At 39.2% G+C, this 21,418-nt stretch overlaps 1 protein-coding gene across 1 annotated transcript in view; it reads left to right on the top strand.

The window, feature by feature from the left end:
- ROBO1 (roundabout guidance receptor 1) overlaps positions 1 to 21,418 on the top strand; it is a 323,397-nt gene that overhangs the window by 224,457 nt on the left and 77,522 nt on the right. Inside the window, exons 4-6 of the mRNA XM_050713247.1 lie at positions 6,149 to 6,269; positions 14,287 to 14,425; positions 15,700 to 15,827. Coding sequence (XP_050569204.1) covers positions 6,149 to 6,269; positions 14,287 to 14,425; positions 15,700 to 15,827 — 388 coding nt within the window. The remainder of the gene's footprint in view (positions 1 to 6,148; positions 6,270 to 14,286; positions 14,426 to 15,699; positions 15,828 to 21,418) is intronic.

Genomic DNA, 21,418 nt, shown 5'->3' with positions numbered 1-21,418 from the left:
GTAATTGCTAGGGTCTTCTTTCTTACCCTTCTTGAAAATTGGCACAACATTTGCCAGCTTCCAGTCCAATGGGACCTCTCCAGATTCCCAGGATCATTGAACAATAATTGAGAGAGGTCCCGCGATGACGTCAGCCATCTCTTTAAGCACCCTGGGATGAATCCCATCGGGACCCATGGACTTGTATGGATCCAGGTGGAGCAGCAAATCCCACACATGTTCAGGGTCGGTTGGGAGTTTGTCATTCCCACTGTCATGGTCCTCCAGCTCAAGGCACCCTGGGTCCCGAAGCCCATCATCAGTGTTGAAGATAGAGGCGAAGAAGGCGTTAAATGTCTCTGCTTTGCCTATGTCATTGTCTGTGAGGAGACCCTCCCCATCTAGTAGCGGACCTATGTTTTCTTTGGTTCTCCTTTTTCTGTTCACATATCTAAAAAAAACTTTTTTATTGTCTCCCACAGACATGGCTAGCCTCAACTCTAGTTGGGCTTTCGCCACACAAATTTTCTCCCTACAAACAGAAACAGCATCCCTGTATTCCTTCCTCATCGCCTGACCCTCCTTCCAGCAGCCGTACACTGTCTTTTTTCGCCTAAGCTCCAGTAGAAGATCCCCGGTCAGCCAGGCTGGCCTTCTGTCCCGCTTGCCTGACTTCTGATATTTTGGAATCGCCTGATCTTGTGCTTTTAGGAGGCAGTGCTTAAAGATTTACCAGCACTGGTGGACGCCAATGCCTTCAAAAGCAGTTTCGCAGGTGACCTTGTAGACTAGTTCCCTGAGCAGCCTGAAGTCTGCTTTCCCCATATCCAGGGCTGAAGTTTTGGTGACAGTTTTCCTTCTGTCACCATAAATTCTAAACTCCACCACTTCATGGTCACTATGACCAAGACGGCCACCAATTGTCACGTCTCCCACAAGACCCTCTCTGTTCTCCAGCAACAGATCTAGGAGGGCACCTTTCCTAGTTGGCTCTCTTAGCACCTGCACCAAGAAGTTATCATCTAGGTGCTTTATGAACCTCCTGGACTTGCTCATGTCAGCTGTGTGGTGATCCCAGTTGACGTCTGGCAAGTTGAAATCCCCCATTAGGACAAGGGGAGTTGATCTTGAGGCATCTCTTAGTTCTGCAGAGAATAATTCATAGGCGTTGTCGTCCTGGCCACGTGGTCTGCAATAGACTCCCACAACAACATCCCCTTTATTTGTTCACCCCTTAATCCTCACCCAGAGGCTCTCAACTTTGCCATCACCAACTTGAAGTTCCACACAGTCCAGCCCATGCTTCACATACATTGCCACCCCGCCACCTCGCCTACCCTGCCTGTCCCTCTTGAAGAGCCTGTAATCATCTATTGCAACACACCAGCCACAGGACTCATCCCACCAGGTTTCGCTTATGCCGATGATGTCGTAGCTGCGGGACTGGGCCAAGACTTCTAGCTCACCCATTTTATTCCTCATACTGCGTGCGTTTGTGTAGAAGCACTTCAAATGCACCTCCCTACACGCAGCACCTTGTGGAGCTGACCGAAGGACCTCACTAGGACACAGTCCCTCTGATTCTAGCGCACCACCCGTTAGCTCATCCTCATCACCAGCGTGCCTGGTTTTATCCCCTTCCCCCCTTCGACTCTAGTTTAAAGCCCTATCTATCAGCCCTGCCAACTCCTGAGCAAAAATCCTCACCCCTCTCTGAGAGAGGCGCATCCCATCTGGTGCCAGCAGGCCCGGTGTCGCGTAGAACTTCCTGTGATCGAAAAACCCGAAATTCTGGCAGTTGCACCAGTCCCAAAGCCAGGTGTTAATGTGATGAGTCTGCTTGTCAGCATCGATCCCCCCTATCAGAAGGACAGAGGCAAACACAACCTGTGCCCCTGATCCTTTAAGTAGTCACCCTAAAGTCCGTTTTGATCGCTCTCGGACTTCTCGTTGCTACCTCGTCATTACCAGCCTGAAAGACCAGTAGCGGGTAGTAGTCGGTGGGCCGTACCAGGCGCTTGACTTTCTTAGGGAAGTCTCTCACCCGAGCCCCAGGGAGGCAACAGACTTCCCTGTGGGTTGGGTCTGGTCGTCATATTGGGCCCTCTGTCCCTTTCAAAAGGGAGTCCCCCATGGCAATAACCCTTCTTTCTTTTTTGACAGCTGATGTAGCAATGCGGGGGATTGGTTGCCTTGCCTTAGGCATCCTCTCCAACTGGGACAGGCTTTCGTCTACTTCGTTGTTCTGACTGTCGTGTTCTAGACCCTCATACCTGTTATGTAAGGGTAGATGTGAAGGTGAGGTGGGCAGGGACAGGGCTCACCTACCACCCTGAAGAGGAACCTGCCTCCATTCCTCCCCCTTGGCCTAGGTCTCCTCCTACTTCCTGGTGGGATGTGGGGAACTTTTGTCTTCTGCGTAGCAGGAGACATTTGTGCTATGGCAGGCTCGTGAGTCTGTCTCAGAGAGGGCAGAGTACACCTCCACCAGTCAATTTCCCTCTCTGACTCCCTGATGCTCCTGAGCCTGCTCACCTCCTCCCAAAGCTCCGCTACCTGGCTGAGTAGCTCTTCAATCTGGGCACACCTCCCACAGGCATACCCCTCGCTGCTGCTGTCGGATACCGACAGAAGATTCGGGCACACCCTGCAGCCCAAGACCTGGATGGCTGCGTGTTTCCCTGAGAATGCTTCTGCCCAACTGCTTATCCAATTCTCTAAGCTTGTCTTCATACAAGAGGTGCTCCAGGACTCTGATCATCCACGTGGCCCTCTTCTGGACACACTCTGCCAAGTCCATGTCCTCTTTATGTTGGAGGCCCCAGAGCTAAATGCAGTACTGAAGGTCCTCTTTCCTATTTAGAGAAAAAGTGGCAAACATTGCATGTACAAAACACAGGTTTATCATAGCTACAGATTTGGTTTGCAATGTCTTGTTAATAAATAGAAGGTCTTGATCAATCTTATTCAGATGGTGGGTACCTAATTGTTAAAACTCAATGTAAAACTTGGTACTGAACCAGCAGAGGAAGTATATTATTCTAGCCATCTGTGAATACTTAGTTGCAGACATAATTAATTCCACATGCCCAATATTTTATCATAATTGTGTAAGTTATCCTATTTTTATGTTTTATATACCCACATAGCCTTCACTGTGGCTAAAGTTCTAAACATTTATTCTGCTTTAAGAAAAAAAAATCAACAAAGGAAAAAAAATTGAAAAAAAAAATCTAAATGCATTCAGAATTGCCATCTTGGAACCATAGCTACTTTCCATAGGCATGCCATGTGTTTGAAAGTCTGCCTCAAAGTCCATGATGCTAGAGAGAGTGAGTTCATAGGTTTATGCAAGACATGAGGGAATGTTTCCTCTGCATCTCCTTTCTTACGTAAATCTCAACTTGGAAGATCAGCAGCTTTCAGTGATTTTTAACTGTTCAAATCTTTCTGCTTTAATGCTTTTCTCTTTCTGTGGTTTGAAGAGAGGCCGTTCGTGATTCCTAGAAGGAATTCCTAGAATAGCTCTTGCTAGAGGTTACAGTTTTCACAAAACATGCAGTTGTGCCATATTGTAAAGACTTTGGAAGGGGTTTTCATAAATGCCAAAGTCACAGAGGAGCACAAGTACTACTGAATGTCAGTGGGACTTAAGTTCCTGAGACACGTATGAAAATCACAGCTTTCAGTTTACATAGGTTTGAAATCATTAGGAGCTTCAGTAGATTCTTGTGGTGTGTAAATACATTTCTTTAAATCCAGTGCATTCGATACTGATGTACATGAAAATAATGTATTTCTGCATATATATCTGAATATATAAGTACTTCAGAATGAATATGGAAATCTTTCTGAATCACTTTTTAAAACCCTTTCTATAGATTAGTTGGAAACTAACAGCATTCTGTGATTTAGGGAGATGTATAATAGGAATAAATATGGAGAGATTTTTAGCTATATGTTACAGTCTCTTCTCCTGCTTACTGTTTCAGGTGGTCAACAATCTAAAAGTGCACTCAGACTCTTGAAAAAATGTATATTTACAGGTCACCTTAATTTTTTCATTCTTCATGCTTGAAATCCCCATTGAAATTTCAGCATTACTAGATTGCTGGATGATAAAGGACGTATCTTTTCTGTTCTCAAACAATGAGTGCCAAAGGCAAAAGAATGAAATTTGTATGCTACACTGTCTATGTTACATGTGCATGCTCATTTATCTCAATAACTGACTGTCATCGTTGTGTGTGTACATCTTACAATGACAATAAGAGACCAATACTACTCAAGATGTCAGATTTTCAGGGATAGATTTCTAGCTGCAGGCAACTTGAGCAAAATACCTCAGATTGAGAACACTCTCCTTCTTGTCACTGACCACATTAGACCCTTTTATGTAGTTTCATCTTTGGTTTTTATTTGTTGTTTTCTTCCATCCATGCCTTGAACTTCAATGTTTTTCATATGTGATGTGAGTCATGTGTGTGTTCAACAAAAAATGTAATTAAATAATGTATTAATATATTAAAGTAAACAAGGTATGTATTCAGTTGCCTACACAAATTTTGTTGCATTTTGGTGAACAATTAAACTTCTTCAGCTGTTTTGCAAATCAAATAGAAGTAGTATTTTTAAAGGGATATCAGATATTTCTGTGTACTTCTAATGTATATTTTAAAATATATAAATTTTGAATCACAAAGGGGATATATGTTTTCTTGATTTGGGTGCTACTGAAATTCTGTTACCTTCCAACAACTGAATTCAGAATTAAGAGCAGATTATTCATTTCCCAATAAGGGTTTAAATTGCTTCTGCCAAACTGCTTATCAGCCTTAAAAATTACTTAATCAAAGGTAAATAACTTTATAAAGATTAAGAGCTCTCTTTGTTTCCTTTAGAAATAAAAATAAAAATTAAAAAAAAATAATAATCTTGTATAGTAGCAAGCATCCTACCAACAGTAGGATAATATAGAATCACAGTATGGTTTGGGCTGGAAGAGACCTTAAAGATAACCTTGTTCCAACCCCCCTGCCATGGGAAGGGACACCTCCCACTAGAACAGGTTGCCCAGGGCCTCATCCAACCTGGCTTTGAATACTTCAGGGATGGGGCATCAACAGCTTCCCTGGGCAGCCTGTTCCACTGCCTCACCACTCTCGTAGTAAAGAATTTCTTCTTTATGTCTAATCTAAATCTACCCTCTTTTAGTTTAAAAATATTACTTCTTGTCCTATTGCTATATTTCTTGGTAAAGTGTATATTGGGCCCCAGCTTTGCTGTAGGCCCCATTTAAGTACTGAAAAGCATCTATAAGGTCTGTCGGAGCCTTCTCTTCTCTAGGCTTAACAACCCCAACTCCCTCAGCCTGTCTTCATAGCTCCAGCTTTCTGATCACCTTCATGGCCATCCTCTAGACCTCCGGTAATGGGTCAATGTGTTATGTTGGGGGGGGGTTTTCATGAGCGTAGAATGGAGGCAGAAAATCACCACCCTCGACCTGCTGGCCACAATTCTTTTGATGCAGACCAGGATACAGTTGGCATATTGGGCTGCAAGCATCTATTGCTGGCTCATGTTGAGTTTCTCTTTAACCAACACCCCAAGTCTTTCTTGGCAGGTCTGCTCTCAATCCACTTATTGTCCAGCTTGTGTTTGTGTTTGGAATTGCTCCAGCCCAGGTGCAAGACCTTGGCCTTATTGCACTTCATGAGGTTTTCTGTCAAGAAAAAGTAATTGTTACACTTGATGTGAAAATAGGATTTATGTCTAATGCTAATTTTTGCTCTTCACCTATGTCAAACTATAATAGTGCATAGAAAGGAACTGTAGCATTTTCTGCCAATGAGTATTAAACAGACCATTAAATAACTAGTATTGCATTACACAGAATGAATAAAAGAGCAATAGAGGTCCAAATTTGAGAGATTTCAAACTACAGATGTAAAACTAAGAGGTAAGCTTTTTTTTTTTTTTTTTTTTTTTTTTTTTTTAAGAAGAGGAAACTAAGCTAGTAGTTAGTTTTGCTTTTTCAATGTTTTGTATGATTTGGAAAGTCACTGCTAGCTTTTTTTTTATCAGCAACAAAACACTTTTCAAGTTAATAAATATTATTAAGTCATTAGTTTCTATTAAAGTATTTTTTGTTATCCTTGATTTGTCCTAGATCAGAGGAGGAAAGCTTATGATCACATACACAAGAAAGAATGATGCTGGCAAGTATGTTTGTGTTGGAACAAATATGGTTGGAGAACGTGAAAGCGAAGTTGCAGAGCTCACTGTTCTAGGTAAGAACTCTCCTTTAAGACTGTGTTAATGAAAATGTCCATGAATATGAAAATGTCCAACTTTGTTATTCCTAGGAAGCCTTTAATTAAAGGTCATTGTCAGCTATTTCCTTTTCGGTGTTTATTTTGAAAATGTTTTTTGTCACATTAGCATTCTAGCAAATGGGTGGCAATTAGAGAATAAATTAGATTGCAAAAGACCTTTAAGATCACCAAGTCAAACCATCAGTTAATGGCTTTGAAATCTAGCTTTGTTGTTACTATAGAAGACACTTTCATACTTTGTTTTCAAACTGAAAATAGTTCCAATGTCCACTGACTGAGTCAGTACAATGAAACAATACCAAAACAAAAAGTGACATCGCTAAGAAGAGGCTATATTTTTCTTTCTTTTAGAAGCAAATCACAATTATTCTATATTTCTATTATAAATAATTATTGTTTTGTTTATTATGCATGCTGAGTGTTGTAAAGATGCAGCAGGTCTACTTGTTCAAACGATCATATGATAGTTCCTTCAAGCATTAAAAAATATTTTCATTTAAGATAACTGATCTTAGCTGAAAATTGCATTTTTTTGTTGCTATGGCAGAAAAGAAACTGTAACTCCAGTGTAATCTCAGACTGCCTTCAGCATGTGAGAGTTAGTTGCCTTATCCCTGTAGATGCAGCTTTGGTAGTTTTCATTCAAAATGTGTTACATGTTTCTTGGAAGTAGGGAAAGCTTGAGATATCTATTGCTTCTGAAGGAGAAATTAAGCTGTTTTATCATGACTACATGAGAATATCCAAGCCATGAGTTCAGAACTGTGTTGTTTCCATCACAGTGCTGCTGCAGTAGTCCTGGTTCTTGCCTTTTTTTTTATTTTATTTTATTTTTTAACCAAAATCATTAGATTGGAAAAGGCCTTTAAGATCAAGTTTAACCGTCTACCTAACATTACAAGTTCCATGTTCCTAAACGCCACATCCACACGTCTCTTAAATATCTCTAGGGATGGCAACTTCATCCCTGGTCAGCTTGTTCCAGTGCCTAACCACTCTTTCTGTAAAAAACATTCTTCTTGATATCCAGTCTAAACCTCCCCTAGTGCAATTTGAGGCTGTTTCCTCATGTCCTATCACTTGCTTCTGAGAAAAGAGACTGACACCCTCCTTGCTGCAACCTCCTCTCAGGTAGTTACAGAGAGAGTGATGAGATCTCCCCTCACCCTCCTCTTCTCCAGACTAAACAACCCCAGTTTCCTTGTTTTCTAGTTGCTTCCCCAGCTTTGTTGCTCTTCTCTGCACACATTCAAGCCACTCGATATCTTTCTAGTAGTGAGGGGCCCAAAACTGACAGGACATTTGAGGTGCAAGCTCACCAGTGCCGTGTGCAAGGGGACAATGACTTCCCTACTCCTGCTGGCCACACTGCTTCTGCTGCAGCCCAGGATGCTGTTGGCATTCTTGGCCACCCAGGTACACTGCTGGCAGATGTTGATTTGGCTATTGAGCAGCACCCCCAGGTCCTCTTCTGCCAGGCAACTTTCCAGCCCCTCTATCCAAAGACTATACTGCTGTGTCAGGTTGTTATGACCCAAGCACAGCACCTACATTTATCCTTGTTGATTGTCATGCAATTGGAAACATCCCATCAATCTAGCCTATCCAGATCTGCAGAGCTCTGGAGAGCCTTCCTACCCTCAAGCAGATCAACATTCCCACCCAATTTGGTGTCATCTGCAAACTTACTGAGGGTGCACTCAAGCTCCTCATCAATATTATTGATAAAGGTAATAAATAAAGCTGGCCACAATACTGAGCCCTGGGGAGCACCACGTGTGACTGGCCACCAAGCAGATTTAACTCCATTCACAACAACACTTTGTGCCTGGCCATCCAGTCAGTTTTTACCCAGTGAGCAATACAGCTGTCCGTGCCCTGAGCAGCCATTGTCTCCAGGAGAAGGCTGTGGGAAACGGCGGCAAATGCCTTATTAAAGTCACAGTAAACAACAGCTACAGCCTTTTCCTTGTCCACTAAGCAGGTCTTCTCGTCATGAAGGAGATCAGGTTAGTCAAGATTAGGACAAGATTTCATAAATCTATGCTGACTGGGTGTGATTACCTGGTTGTCCTGTGTATGCTGTGTGGTGGCACCCAAGATGATCTGCTCCATAACTTTCCCTAGCACCGAGGTCAGAATGACAGGCTTGTAATTCTCCAGATCCTCCTTCCTGCCCTTCTTGTAGATGGGCATCACATTCGCCAACCTGCAGTCAACTGGGACCTTCCCAATTAGCCAGGACTGCTGGTAAATTATTGAAAGTGGCTTGGCAAGCACTTCATCCAGCTCCTTTAGCACTCTTGGGTAGATCCTATTAACCCCATAGATTTGTGGGTGTTCAAGCAGCGTAATAAGCTGCTAACCATTTTATCTTGGATTATAAGGGCTTCATTCTTCTGAGCAGACTTGAGTACCCTGAAAAGAATTAGTCTTACTAGTAAAGACTGAGGCAAAGAAGGCATAAAATACCTCAGCCTTTTCCTCATCTCGTCATTGTTTCCCCCCACATCTAATAAAGGGTGGAGATTCTCCTTAGTCCTACTTTTCTTAATGTACTTTAAAAAAATGGATGTATATTATTGTCTTTTACTGTAGCGGCCAAGTTAAGCTCTGTTTGGACTTCAGCCCCTCTAATTTCTTCCCTGCATGACCTCACAACATCTTTGTAGTCCTTCTGAGTTGTCTGTCTCTCTCTCTTTTTTTTTCCTTTTTTTTTTTCCTGAGTTCCTGAAGAAGCTCTCTGTGCAGACATGCTAGTCTTCTCCGCCAGCTCGTCTTTCAGCACATAGGGATGGCCTGCTCCTGTGCCTTCAAGATTTGTTCTGTTCTAGAAAAATGTCCAGCCTTCCTGGACTCCTTTGCCTTTTAGAACTGCTTCCCAAGGGACCCTGTCAAATAGGTCCCTAAAATCAACCCTGTGAAAATCCAAAGTAGCAGTTCTACTGACTGCAGAACTTCTTATTCAGGTTTAAGATGTGTTTTGTCAGTCTTTGGCACTTTCATGTCTCTTCACTACTTTTTAAAAGTATGATGCAGGCGACTTAAGGTTCTGCTCAGAGTTTTTTAATGAAGCAATGTCTTCCTTAATGAAATGAAATTATCTGCCATTTTGAAGTTGTTGAGATTGAACATCCGGCAAGATAGTCTGGTAACTTTCTGTAAGCTAAGGAAGGATCTCTGTGATCCACCATCCTGGTTCCTTTTTTTTTTTTTTTCATTTGAAAACCTTTGAAGCACTTCATATGGAAATTTATTGTCAAATAGACTTTTAGAACTTCAGAGCAAAATCTAGAATTGAAAGAAGGCTATAGTTGCATGAGTGAAGTCCTGACACTGGGCTCCTTGTCAACTGTACTGTTTAATTATTCTTCTAACCAGAGAATCACAATATAGACTGTTATATATAATTCATGCTGGAAATAGTACTCTTGCTAAAAACCTGTAAGATGGACTCATTAGAGAGAGAGGTCTTTCTTTGCCTTTTACTCCATCTGGTTTTCCCTTCAAATGAATTTCTGATTTTCAGTTTGGGGAAACTAGTAAGCTTTTATTTTCAAACAGGACAGTAAAGCTTTGTCTGTCTTATCAATCTATGTCTAGAAAACTTTAATACACTTCATTTTTTCAAGTTGAGTCTAGATATGAGTCAAAAGGCATGAGAAATATGCTGACTTCATATATTAATATCTTTCAGCATAAATCTTGTGTTTATGGTTTTTGGTTATTTGGAAGTTGAACTTTTGCTTTTAGGTCTGCTTCAGATCAGAGGGAGGATTATAAGCCAGAGACTGTAATATTAGAAGATTTCAAAGTGTTCCTTACTAGGCTTTCCCTGCATTTACCAAATAATTGTGTGACAAAGATAGATACTTAACTAGTATCAGTGTGATTTCCTTTATCCATTTATGACTTGAATAAGAGAATTAAGAATGGGTAGACAAAAGCTCTTGGACTGTTACTCTTCTGATAGAAAACTGACCTAGAGAACAGTATGGCTCAGGGCTCAATTCTAGCCCTGGCCCAGGACTTAAATCTGTTCAACATTTTTATCAATGATCTGGATGCAGGAGCGGAGTGCATCCTCAGCAAGCTTGCTGATGATAAATTAGGAGGTGCTGTTGACTTCCTGAAGGGATAAGGGGTATTGCAGAAGGATCTAGATAGATTGGAGAACTGGGCAATTAGCAACAGCATGAAGTTCAACAAAGGAAAATGCTGGATTCTGTACCTGGGACCAAGTAACGCTGGACACAGGTACAGACTGGAAGACGAGTGACTGGAGAGCAGCTCAGGTGTAAGGGATCTGGGGATGCTGGTCGATAGCAGTCTCAACATGAGCCAGCAGTGGGCAGCCAAGAGGACAAAACACATTTTGGGGTGCATTAAACAGCATAGCCAGCTGGTCAAAAGAAGTGATTACTCAGTATATTTAGCAGCGGTACAGCTTTGCCTTGAATATTACATGCATTTCTGGGCTTCACAATATAAAAAGGATCTTAATATCTTTGAAAGCTTTGAAAGAAGAGGGCAACAAAGCTGGTAAAAAGGCTGGTTGGAAGGCATGTGCTGTGTGGAAAGGCTGAGGACACCTGGGTTGTCTGGTCTGGAGAAGAGGAGGCTGAGAGGCGACCTCACTGCTCTTTGCAGCTTCCTGAGGAGAAGCAGAGAGGGAGGTGTCAGTCTCTGTTCCCTGATCACTGATGAAAGGACACAAGAAAATGGCAGAAAGCAGTGCCGGGGAGGTTCAGACTGGACATCGGGAAAAGTTTCTTCACCATGAGGGTGGTCAAATGCTGAAACAGGCTTCCTAGTGAGGTGGTTCATGCCCCATGCCTGTCAGTGTTCAAGAGGCATTTGGGTAATGCCCTCATTCATATACTTTAACTTTTGGTTAGCCCTGAAGTGGTCAGGCAGTTGGACTTGATGATCTTTGTAGGTCCCTTCCAACTGAGCTATTCTATTTTGTTCTGTTCTCTTCAGTGGCATCCCTCAAAAAATGAATATAAAATATTGGATATATTAAAAAGGAAATAAAGATTAAAATGCAGAAAAACAAAACAGTGTTGTAGAGATCTTCCATGTCTCATAAGTGAGATATACAAAATATGCTGAAACTGAATATTGCAGTTGTGCTTGAATCCCAGTTCTTCAGAGGTGGGGCTGATGGCACTCTGAAGTGGAGGAAACTTTGCCTTCAGGTAAATATTTTATAAGTACATAGAATACAAATGGATCAGGCACACAAAAGAGTCTACAGAAGTATGGAAAAAAAAAACACAACTCATTTGTAACAATAATTGTTTGGCCAAGCATGCTGACAGTTCCTACCTTCGTGGTTTTACAGTACAACCAGAATTATGTAAAACACAACATTAAGACTCATTGTGCAGTCATATCTTTACATCAGATTTAAGGAGTCCTAAAAAGATAAAATCCAGCAATGGAAACAGTGACAAAAACATTCACTGCAAGTGTTCCTGGATGTTATTGTAATTTAAGTGTTTTTGATATTATTGCTGTATATCTGAACATTCAGAATGGTGTGATCTAAGTGTGTCCAAATGAATATATGTATTTGGGGATTTACTTTGCTGACCTTTTACAATGCTGTCTTGGTGTGGACAATGTCACTTTATCTTATTTTCATTATTGAAAGTTGTAGACTGATAAGAAGTATACAGAGTTGTCAGAAAAGTAGGCCTCTTGTGGTTTTTTTTTTGCTGTTGCACAGCAATCATGTCCTCACCAGATCAGTCCTTTATATTTTGCAGGATTAAACTGAATATCCTTCCTCAAAGTATTCTTACTGTGATGCTTAATCTGGAACATTTTCTTTTATTCAGGATTGTGGTTTTACTGCACCTACAAGAGAATGGGGGTGGAGGGGGGTGGTGTTATAAATGTATTTTTTATTTAATTAATTTAAAAAACAACTAATTCGAAATTTAATTTCTAAGTTGTGATTTAGATTCATATCTGTAGGTCCTTGTTTTATTTCTCACTTATTGAATACAAAACCAGGCTTGAACTGACAGCATAATCAGCCTGGTTGTAAAGCAAAGCAAAGGTAAGTTTTCTACGAGACTGGTGTCCCGTTTGTCTGGACATCCTTCAGGCTAAAGGAAATTTTTCTATAGAGTTTTGCTTAGTTGTCCTACTTCAGTCCTTTTTGAACCATTCACTATGGTTTTATAATACTGAATTTGTAAACACTTATCTGCATAGTCAAAGTGATATTTGTTAAGTGTGATAGTAGTCAAACGTAACACAAATGTCAGATGCTAAGAATATAAAGCTGTCTCTTTATCCTTCTGTCAGGTTCTTTTGTACTCCGACAAGAGATCTGTGGTATATTTTTGGGTATTCACAGTTCCTGATGGTGCCAGTGGCTTCAGACTCTTCCAGTTCCAGGGAGATGATATGTATATCTTTAATGCATACAAGTCAAAACATGCAACTGTCTTCTCATTTCTCTCAGAGCTTTCACAGCTTTATAGGCAAAAAGGTCATCTGCCTTAGGCAAAGGAACCTGCAAAGCGCTCTCATGTTCTTTTTTGGACATCTTTTTTGTCATTTGATGCTGCCTCTCTGGATGAGTAATTCTTCTTGGAGTATCCCAGTAATTCTTCAAATACTTTTCTTCCTTGTGCATGTGGAAACCTCACTGCACCACTCTGGTATAAAACTCTATGGACAGTACAGCTCCATATACTTTGGACCCTGTTGCAGGTAGCAAAGTGTATGGATTCCTTTCGTGAAATTTCTAGCTTCTAGCTGGGTTGCCACAATAGCACAGCCTGTGCTGAGATCCTGTTTCAGAAAGCCTGAGAGAATTTTGCAAAATGTGTATTTCTGACTCTGGTGAGCCAGGACTGGGGTCATCCATGTCCTACCATGTGAGTCAGGGATAACAGCAGTGTTTATTAGCAAGAATTAGAGAGAAGACATTGTAGGTATTTTTGGCTTACTTTATTTTGTGTGTGCTCATGAAAGAAAATTTTCTCTTTCTAATGTAGCACTGGAAATGACCATCATGTGGTAGCTGCTGCTGAGCACATGCAAGCAACCTCATAGAGCTAGTGTGCTGGGCATTACTTAGAATTTATATGCACCATTGAGTCAAAACCTCTAGTAAGACAGTATTTAGTTTGTGCCTTCTGTCTTTTTGAAGCAGTGCAGCAGATGAGTAGTCATTTGTCTGAGGCCTTGCAGCAGGTCTGCTTCCTTTTAAGGGTCAATGCGTATTCGATTTGCGTATTCAATAAGAAGATGTGATTTTCTTTAGGTATATTTGTTGTACCTAAGCCTGAAGAAGAGAAGGCTTCTGGGTAACCTTCCTGCACCTTTTCAGTAGTTAAAGGAGGCTTATTAAAAAAGATGGAAAGCAGCTTTTTGCTCGGGCACACAATGACAGGACAAGGGGGAATGGTTTTAAACTAAAAGAGAAGAGATTTAGATTAGAGGTTAGGAAGAAATTCTTCACTCAAAGAGTGGTGAGGCAGGTTGCCCAGAGAAGCTGTGGATGCCCCAACCCTGGAGGTGTTCAAGGCCAGGTTGGATGGCGTTTTGAGCAAGCTGGTCTGGTGGGAGGTGTCCCTGCCTATGGCAGCGGGGTGGGAACTAGATGGTCTTTAAGGTCCCTTCCAATCCAAACCATTCTATGGTTCTATGATGTGATGATATATAAGAAATAAGCTTGGATCCTGAACTACCATTGAGACTACTGTACTGAGATGAATAATTTACACGGCTACAAATCTTCTGCTTCTGAGCTTCTGTCTGAGCTTCTTGTCTGAGCTTCTGTCCTGGGGCAAGGAGCTAGAGAAGCAGTGGCAAAATCAGCTCCATTGGATTCATCCCACTGTTCCTGTTTCTCTAACAGCTGGAACTGAGGGAAAATCACAATTCAGTCACAAAACTGCTGAACTAATCCTTTAATCCTTTTTTTTTTTTTTTTTTTTTCCTTTAGAAAGACCATCTTTTGTGAAGAGACCAAGTAATCTGGCTGTAACTGTGGATGATAGTGCTGAGTTTAAATGTGAGGCAAGAGGTGACCCCGTCCCTACAGTAAGATGGAGGAAAGATGACGGGGAATTACCAAAAGCAAGGTACAGTATATGTAGTTAACTTTCTGATGACATTTAGTTTGGTATATGATGTTGCCATTCAACATTTGACTGCTAACATTTCTTTTTCTTGAATAGAAAAGGCCTCATAAGACATTGAGCTCGATTTGAAGCTATCAATTATATTAAAACTTAAGAATTGCTTGTTCTAAGCCTTTTGTTGTGTTAACACGTTAAAAAAAAAATAAAACAAACTCAGTTTAGTCAGTAATATCTGAAACAGACTCAGACTTCACCTGAAAAACCTTCTGTAATTATTAAAACTTTGAGGGAATGTATAACAGGTAATAAATTAGGTTACAACATCAAGAAGTGTATACTGGAATTGCAATTGATGTAAAATGTAGTCTGTTAATGTACCAAACTGTCTTGGTTATATATGGTTTTCTTATTAAATCTCTAATTTACTTTCTTTCTGTCCTTGCTCTAATTCAGGCCAATAAGTAAAAGACCTTATTAAAAGGAAATATAATTCTGTGATAGATTATATATTTATTTACGTGAAACACCCATACATACATCAGTTGAAAACCTGTTGAGGATAGCAGGAGGGATTTGAAAGAAGACAGTAACAGTTGGCTCCTGTCATCCAAATTCATTTTTCTGTTAATCTAGTCTATAACTTTAATAAAAAGTATTGCATTTTTAAAAGGAAAGTATGCTTCCATGAAGAGAAACACATTGAAAGCATTATACAAAGAAGAGAAAAAAACAAGTGATGAAAGAACAGGAAATTGTGAAAGGCCACACATCATACTTTAGAAAAATTATTGAATGAGTTGTGATTTACACTGAAGTTTAAGCAATTCTGATCTTCCTGAGGACAATATTTTCTTTTCAACCATATTAAAAAAAAATAAAATAAAACCCTTCATTCAGATGGAAAAAGTATGGGGAGAATGATTACTATTATTAAATTTACCTGTTATGAGAGTTCTAATAATTAAAAAGTTCTGTGGTAGAACCTTATAATTGTATTACCCTAGTGAAATTCTACTGATGCCAGTGAAACTGACTTGTGTTGCAAATGAAATCAGAATCAGGTTTTCAAATTTATAAATATATATTTTGCTTCAAAACCTTTGTTTTTACATTATTGATTTACAATCATTTTTAAATATTTTTATTTACATGGGAAATGTATACATAAAAATATTTCAGAGGTAAAACACCGTATTCCTTCCTACCCTTTACAGAAGTGGTACAAAGTTCTACCTTTGTTCTTGTTCATTATATATTACTATGTATATTTAAAGATACGAAATCCGTGATGATCATACCTTGAAAATACGGAAAGTTATGGCAGGAGACATGGGCTCGTATACTTGCGTTGCAGAAAATATGGTTGGAAAAGCTGAAGCATCAGCAACTCTAACAGTGCAAGGTAAGAATGATTCTTTATATATTATTCTAACCTAGAATTAAGAGAAATGGATTTTTTACATGGCAAACTTAGGGAGTTGTTATACACAGACTAGCTGTGTCTATAAACAACTCGTAGAGTTGCTGCTTACACTGTATATCTATGCTGTGTTGTAAAAAAAAATGCAAAAATATAATTTTAGTTTAAATTGTATTCTTTAGGAACAGGAGCATTTCAGATGTAACATTTTTCTCAAGCAGTCTTTACCTTACCAGGGTGGGGAATTGAATACATTTTGAATTTCAATGTGTTCAGAATTATATTATTTACAAGTTTTTATCTGAAACACTAACAGAAAGAATAGAACCAGTTTTATCAAACTACATTACTTAATTTTTTACATTATTTTTTACATTATTACATAATTTTAGTTTCAATTATCTGCTGATTTTTTTCAATTAAATGTAGTAAATAAGCATTGAATGATAAATCTGTATGTATATCTTATAATGCATTAACCCAGACCACTGGAATTTCAGTTGCTTTTTCATTATAAAAGCATGTCATAGCACTACTGCTTCTCTGTAAGATAAAATTCTCTGTAAGATAAAATTCAGTGGAACTCAGTGTATTAATATGTATAGAGTCTTCATTGCCTTTATATACACAATCCAGATGTTCACTATTCAGGTAATCCCTCTCTTCCTTTCCGGCCTAGCAGACAGGCAATGATGTCATACTGACGCTTTTTTTCTACACGCTGATGGTCCTCCTGTCCTTTTCTGTTCAGTGGGAATTAGTCATTACGAAGTTCTGTGGAAGTATAGGCTTAAAAGTATTTTATTTGGTAACAGCACTCTATTTTGACACATTGACTGTAGCAGGAAAGGTCTTGTCCTTAACCTGATCTCCTTTTTCCACTAGAAACATTTGGTATCCTTAACATCTGTAGCCGTTAGGAAAACACAGGAAAGAATATCTTTGTTGGAGGTCTCATAAAACAAAAAATTTTGAGATGTTCTCTTTTGTTAAGTCATCATGATCTTTATACATCAAAACTGATATCTTATGTTTGCAAAATAATCATCTCTTATGCTCAGTGTTTTAGAATAAAAGATTAACAGGTGAGCAGTAAGCATGGTTTATTCCGAAGAAAAAGCTTGAATTATTTTTTTTTTTAAATGGCTATTCATTCTGAAGATCGTGTCTTATGTCAACTGTTAATCTTTCAGAATATCAGTATTAAGAACTTTTCCTCTATGACTGGTTGAGCAGATACCTTTCTGGAAATAAGCTATCAGTATCCCTAGTCCTCCTCAGTCTTATTCAAATAATCTGCAGACACATTCTGGTAATGCCATATAGGTTGATGGTACTACTCAGATACAAAATTACCTAAGTTTATAGTTGACAGAGATCTAGAGTGAGATCTTTTGAATTTTGATAATAAAACAGTATGTCTAAGGAACAGTATCATAGCATGTCTTGATTCAGTAAGATTTTGTAAGCATTTATATTACACAGTGGATGTTTACAGTGTAAGAGCTTTGCTCTGCAGATATTGTTATACAATAATTGGTTTCCCAGCATGAATGGATTATCTCCTGAGCTATTTTTCTGTGCTAATGTGTCTGTAGAATGGATTGATACTAGAAATTGTGATGTGTGGGTCCAATTTGTACTTTATAATGCAGTAAATTATGATCAAAATCCATTTATTAAAGTATCTAGGAGACCTAGGCTTATGGAAGAAAAGAAAGAAAAAAAGAAAAAAAAAAAAAAGACTCCTCTAGAGAGCATGCATTTTCCATTCAGGTATTTTTTCACATTTTTCCTTCTTTTTCTCCTGTTTCTTCTCTCCTACTGCTCTTCTTTTTTGGTCCCTGCTTTCCCTCCTCTGCCCTCTTGTTTAAACCACATCTTCTGAAGGGTCAGCTTATTGGCTACACTACATCTAGAGAGGTAGATGTGATCTTCTTGTTTCAGTGTTAAGATGATAATGATCTGACAGCATTCATGGACATATGAGCATGTTTCCACAGCTCATTGAGGAAAATATTTTTTCATTTATATGAGTTAGTATTTTTTCAGGCTGGTTTAAGAAATGGAAATGACAAGTCTCTTCTGCATTTTTGGTAATTTTCATACATTCTGTTGATGAAGGAATAATACATCAGTGTGTGTGTGGGGGGGGGGTATGCTGGATAGAGTTATTTCTGATGCATATTCGGGCTATGTTACAAACCATGGCCTCAGAATTTGAATCTGCAACTGTGTATCTGTCCTTTTTAAATTCAACAAATGACAAAAAAAAGGTTGGTTTGTTTGTTCCCTCGGTAGCTCTGGGATAGGCAGTGGTGTTTTCATGCCAGACTGCCCTCCAAAGAAACAATATGGGAGTTGTTAATGGTAACAACTCCAGAAGACGTGTCTGTTTAGGAAGGGGTGGTCATAGTCTGACAAGTGTCTATGCTGTTAAAGTGCTACCCTGCATGAAATGTGACATAGAGCAGAAAGTGCTGTAAGCGATGCTCTTCAGGACGCTTCTCAGTCTTTTGGCTTTGTGACACTGCTATGATGATAGATCCTCTTCCTGTGCTCATCATTTTCCAGGCCTGATTGAATTGTGCAAGTTCTGCAGCCTGCAGGGTTATCTAGGGTATTAAGAGGTGGAGATTGTAGCACGGTGGCCAATGGAGATACTTAGGTGGCAGGGATGTGATGACGAGAGGTGGTGAATAGCTAACCTGGTGTCTCAACAGAGAGCTAGCTGGGATCTAGCTGTACTGCTAGCCTTCAGCTCAGCACTGACACTTCTTGGTCTAGCAGACATATAGCAGTAGGTAAGACATGCCCTGCAGTGCTCCATAAAACTCTGTGTGGCATCCTCTAAGCTAGTAATGCTTCTGGGAACAAGCTGTCTCTGTATCCGTGGACTAGTAACTATCAGCTCAGATAATTCAACTACATATAATGGGATGCTGATGGTAGAAAATACAAAAGAGGAGATACCAATTCCATTTCAGTGTTGTACTTGCCCAAGGCACCAGCATCACAGGTTCTGATTACTGGGATCAGTATTTCCCTGCATACAGACTCCAAACTTTGGGGATTGTGTTTCCTCTCTATATATGAGATACAGATGTTGTATTTTTATTCAGTTTCACTAAAACTACTTAACCAAATTTGGAGTTCCCTATTTACATGGAAGTTCGAACCCCTTACTTAGGCTTTTACTATTGCAGCTTAAAAGTATTTCCATCTTTCAAGTTGTTTGTCAGGTTATCTTATTTTCTTCCTGGAAAACTAAATACTTAAGAAAACTTAATTCTACTATTTATTTATTTTTTAATTCTCCTAAAATTAGAGAGCCTCAGTCCATTGTTTTCATTTTGTATCAATGTGTAGCGCATATGTAAGGCATCCGTAGACATTGCTGAATACACATGGTAGAGTTTAATTCAGGAGATGATTAATTATTAAATAAATACTTCAATCAATACAAGCTGCCGGGAAGCAGCCTGGAGTACAATACATTTTATTTTACCAGACTCTAATAAGTAGCTGATGTGCTCCAGCAAAGGGAAATGATGGCCAAAAATGTATCTCCGGACCCACTGGATTTCTCTCTTAGTTTCCAGCACTAAGTAAATTGGATATACTTATCATGCACAATTTTAGTATATATGCAAGATGCTTTTCATGTTTTCATGGAGATGTCTATTATGTGTTTTTCTTAGTTTTATGCCTTTAAGCAGGACAGTAGAAATGGTAATATTATATACAATTTAACTGAATCCCATATTCCTGAGAAATATAAAATTGCCATGAATATGTGCCTCAGAACCTCAGTTCTAAAACAGAATTAGTTTTACCATTAATGGAAATAGCAGTAGGCTTTCTTCAGAAACCAGCAAATTTCACATTTAATCATGAAAAAGCTTTTAAGTAAATCTAGCAACAAAAGGTTTCACTTATTTTCCCCTAGTTCCATTTGCTTTGCTCCCATTTGCAGTACTTAATCAGGCTTTTTTTAACATCCATTTTAATAAGATTTCTATCATTTATGTTGAAATGAGATTTACTCTCTAAAACAACTGAAAATTATGATTCCAGTGGAAGTCTTCCTAGGCTGTAGGCCAAGAACAGTTATAGCAATGACAGTGTCGTTGCTACTCAGCAGGAGTTGAAGGAGGAAGAGGCTAAGTACGTCAGATGACCAGGTCTCCACAAAATACCCCTGTTGTTGACTATGGGTTGGTCACCAGCAGGTTGGTAGTAAACGGAAATCCTCAAACTTTGTGTTCTTTTTAGGTCCTTTTCATCAAAAAGTGACTGTGAAAGAGCTTGCAATATTTGTTGTAGTGCCCTGTCTAATACACACCCAAGCATACAGCAGCAGTAACTGAACAGTGCATTGTAAATGTTGGCATTCAAAGGCACTAAGCATATTCAATGTTACTGGTTTGGCAGGAAGAAGGAAGAATTCCTGTGGAAATAGCTCTGGCAAATTCATATTTTGCAGTGGTGCTCTTTGATATCAAGGTTGTTCTGGTTTATGATGTCATTACTGTTGGGAATAACAGAAATTGCCTGTGGGGTATCCAACCTACAGTGACAAGAACTTTCCATAACTGAGTTCTCGCTGGGATTTTGCTGGACTAGTCAATTGACGAGGAATTTTAATCTGAAAAGGTGGCACATGCATCAGGTCTGGAATTTCCTCTGCTTTCCACCTCCCTCTTTGTGCAAAGTAACTTTAAGGCACGCCATAGAAGACATCTATTTGATTAGGCTTCTGGGTAGGGCTAGGAAAACCACCCTGAATGAAAAGGAATGGGATTTGCTCTTTTGTCTGTCAGATACCATGTAAATGTTTCCACTGTGTCAGGTTGCTGTTACACATTATAAGTTGGCTGTAAATGTAATTGCTTTATAGGTATCCGAGACACAGACATTAAAATAACAAAGACACAATTTTAATTTTTATGGGATTTAAAAAAATGCCATTGGGGTATATGTTGGCTATTATGTGTTGCAGTGAAGGCCTCGCTGGATCATTAAATGCTTTAATTTTAAAACAGAGATTTGGATTTAAATCTTTAAATTTATACTTGTCTACGTGGTCAGTATTTCTCCCTTTCGAAAGAATTGATTTTAAGCAATATTGTGTCTTACATTTCCATGAAGGAGAAAGGAATAATAGTGATTGTTTGATGAAATTCAGTATTTTTTTTAATTAATAAACTTTTGGCAGGATAAGTGAGGGGAGCTATCTCTTGTGATTTGTATAGCTTAAAGGCACATCCCTTTCCCCATTAGTGACTGCTGTAAACTATGACAGTACTTCAGATTTCTATCAATGATCTGAGGAGTTTGACTGCCACCTATTTCTGGTTAGAGAATATAAATCTTAGAAGTTAATCAGAGGGAAATGAGGAAACTATCTGAAGAAGAGGTTAGTGCCCTGAAGGTGCTTGTTCTATTGATGCGAGTGATGAACACTAAGATTCCTGAAGCATTTCTGAAATGCAGGGAAAGAAGGAAACAGTAAGTATTTCAAAAAATTAAAAAAAAAAAAAAAAAAGATTTATAGTTACTTTAAATCCATG

This window comes from Cygnus atratus, chromosome 1 (genome assembly GCF_013377495.2).
Source record: "Cygnus atratus isolate AKBS03 ecotype Queensland, Australia chromosome 1, CAtr_DNAZoo_HiC_assembly, whole genome shotgun sequence".
Taxonomy (NCBI): Eukaryota; Metazoa; Chordata; class Aves; order Anseriformes; family Anatidae; genus Cygnus; species Cygnus atratus.
This window is presented reverse-complemented; position numbering and strand designations above follow the sequence as displayed.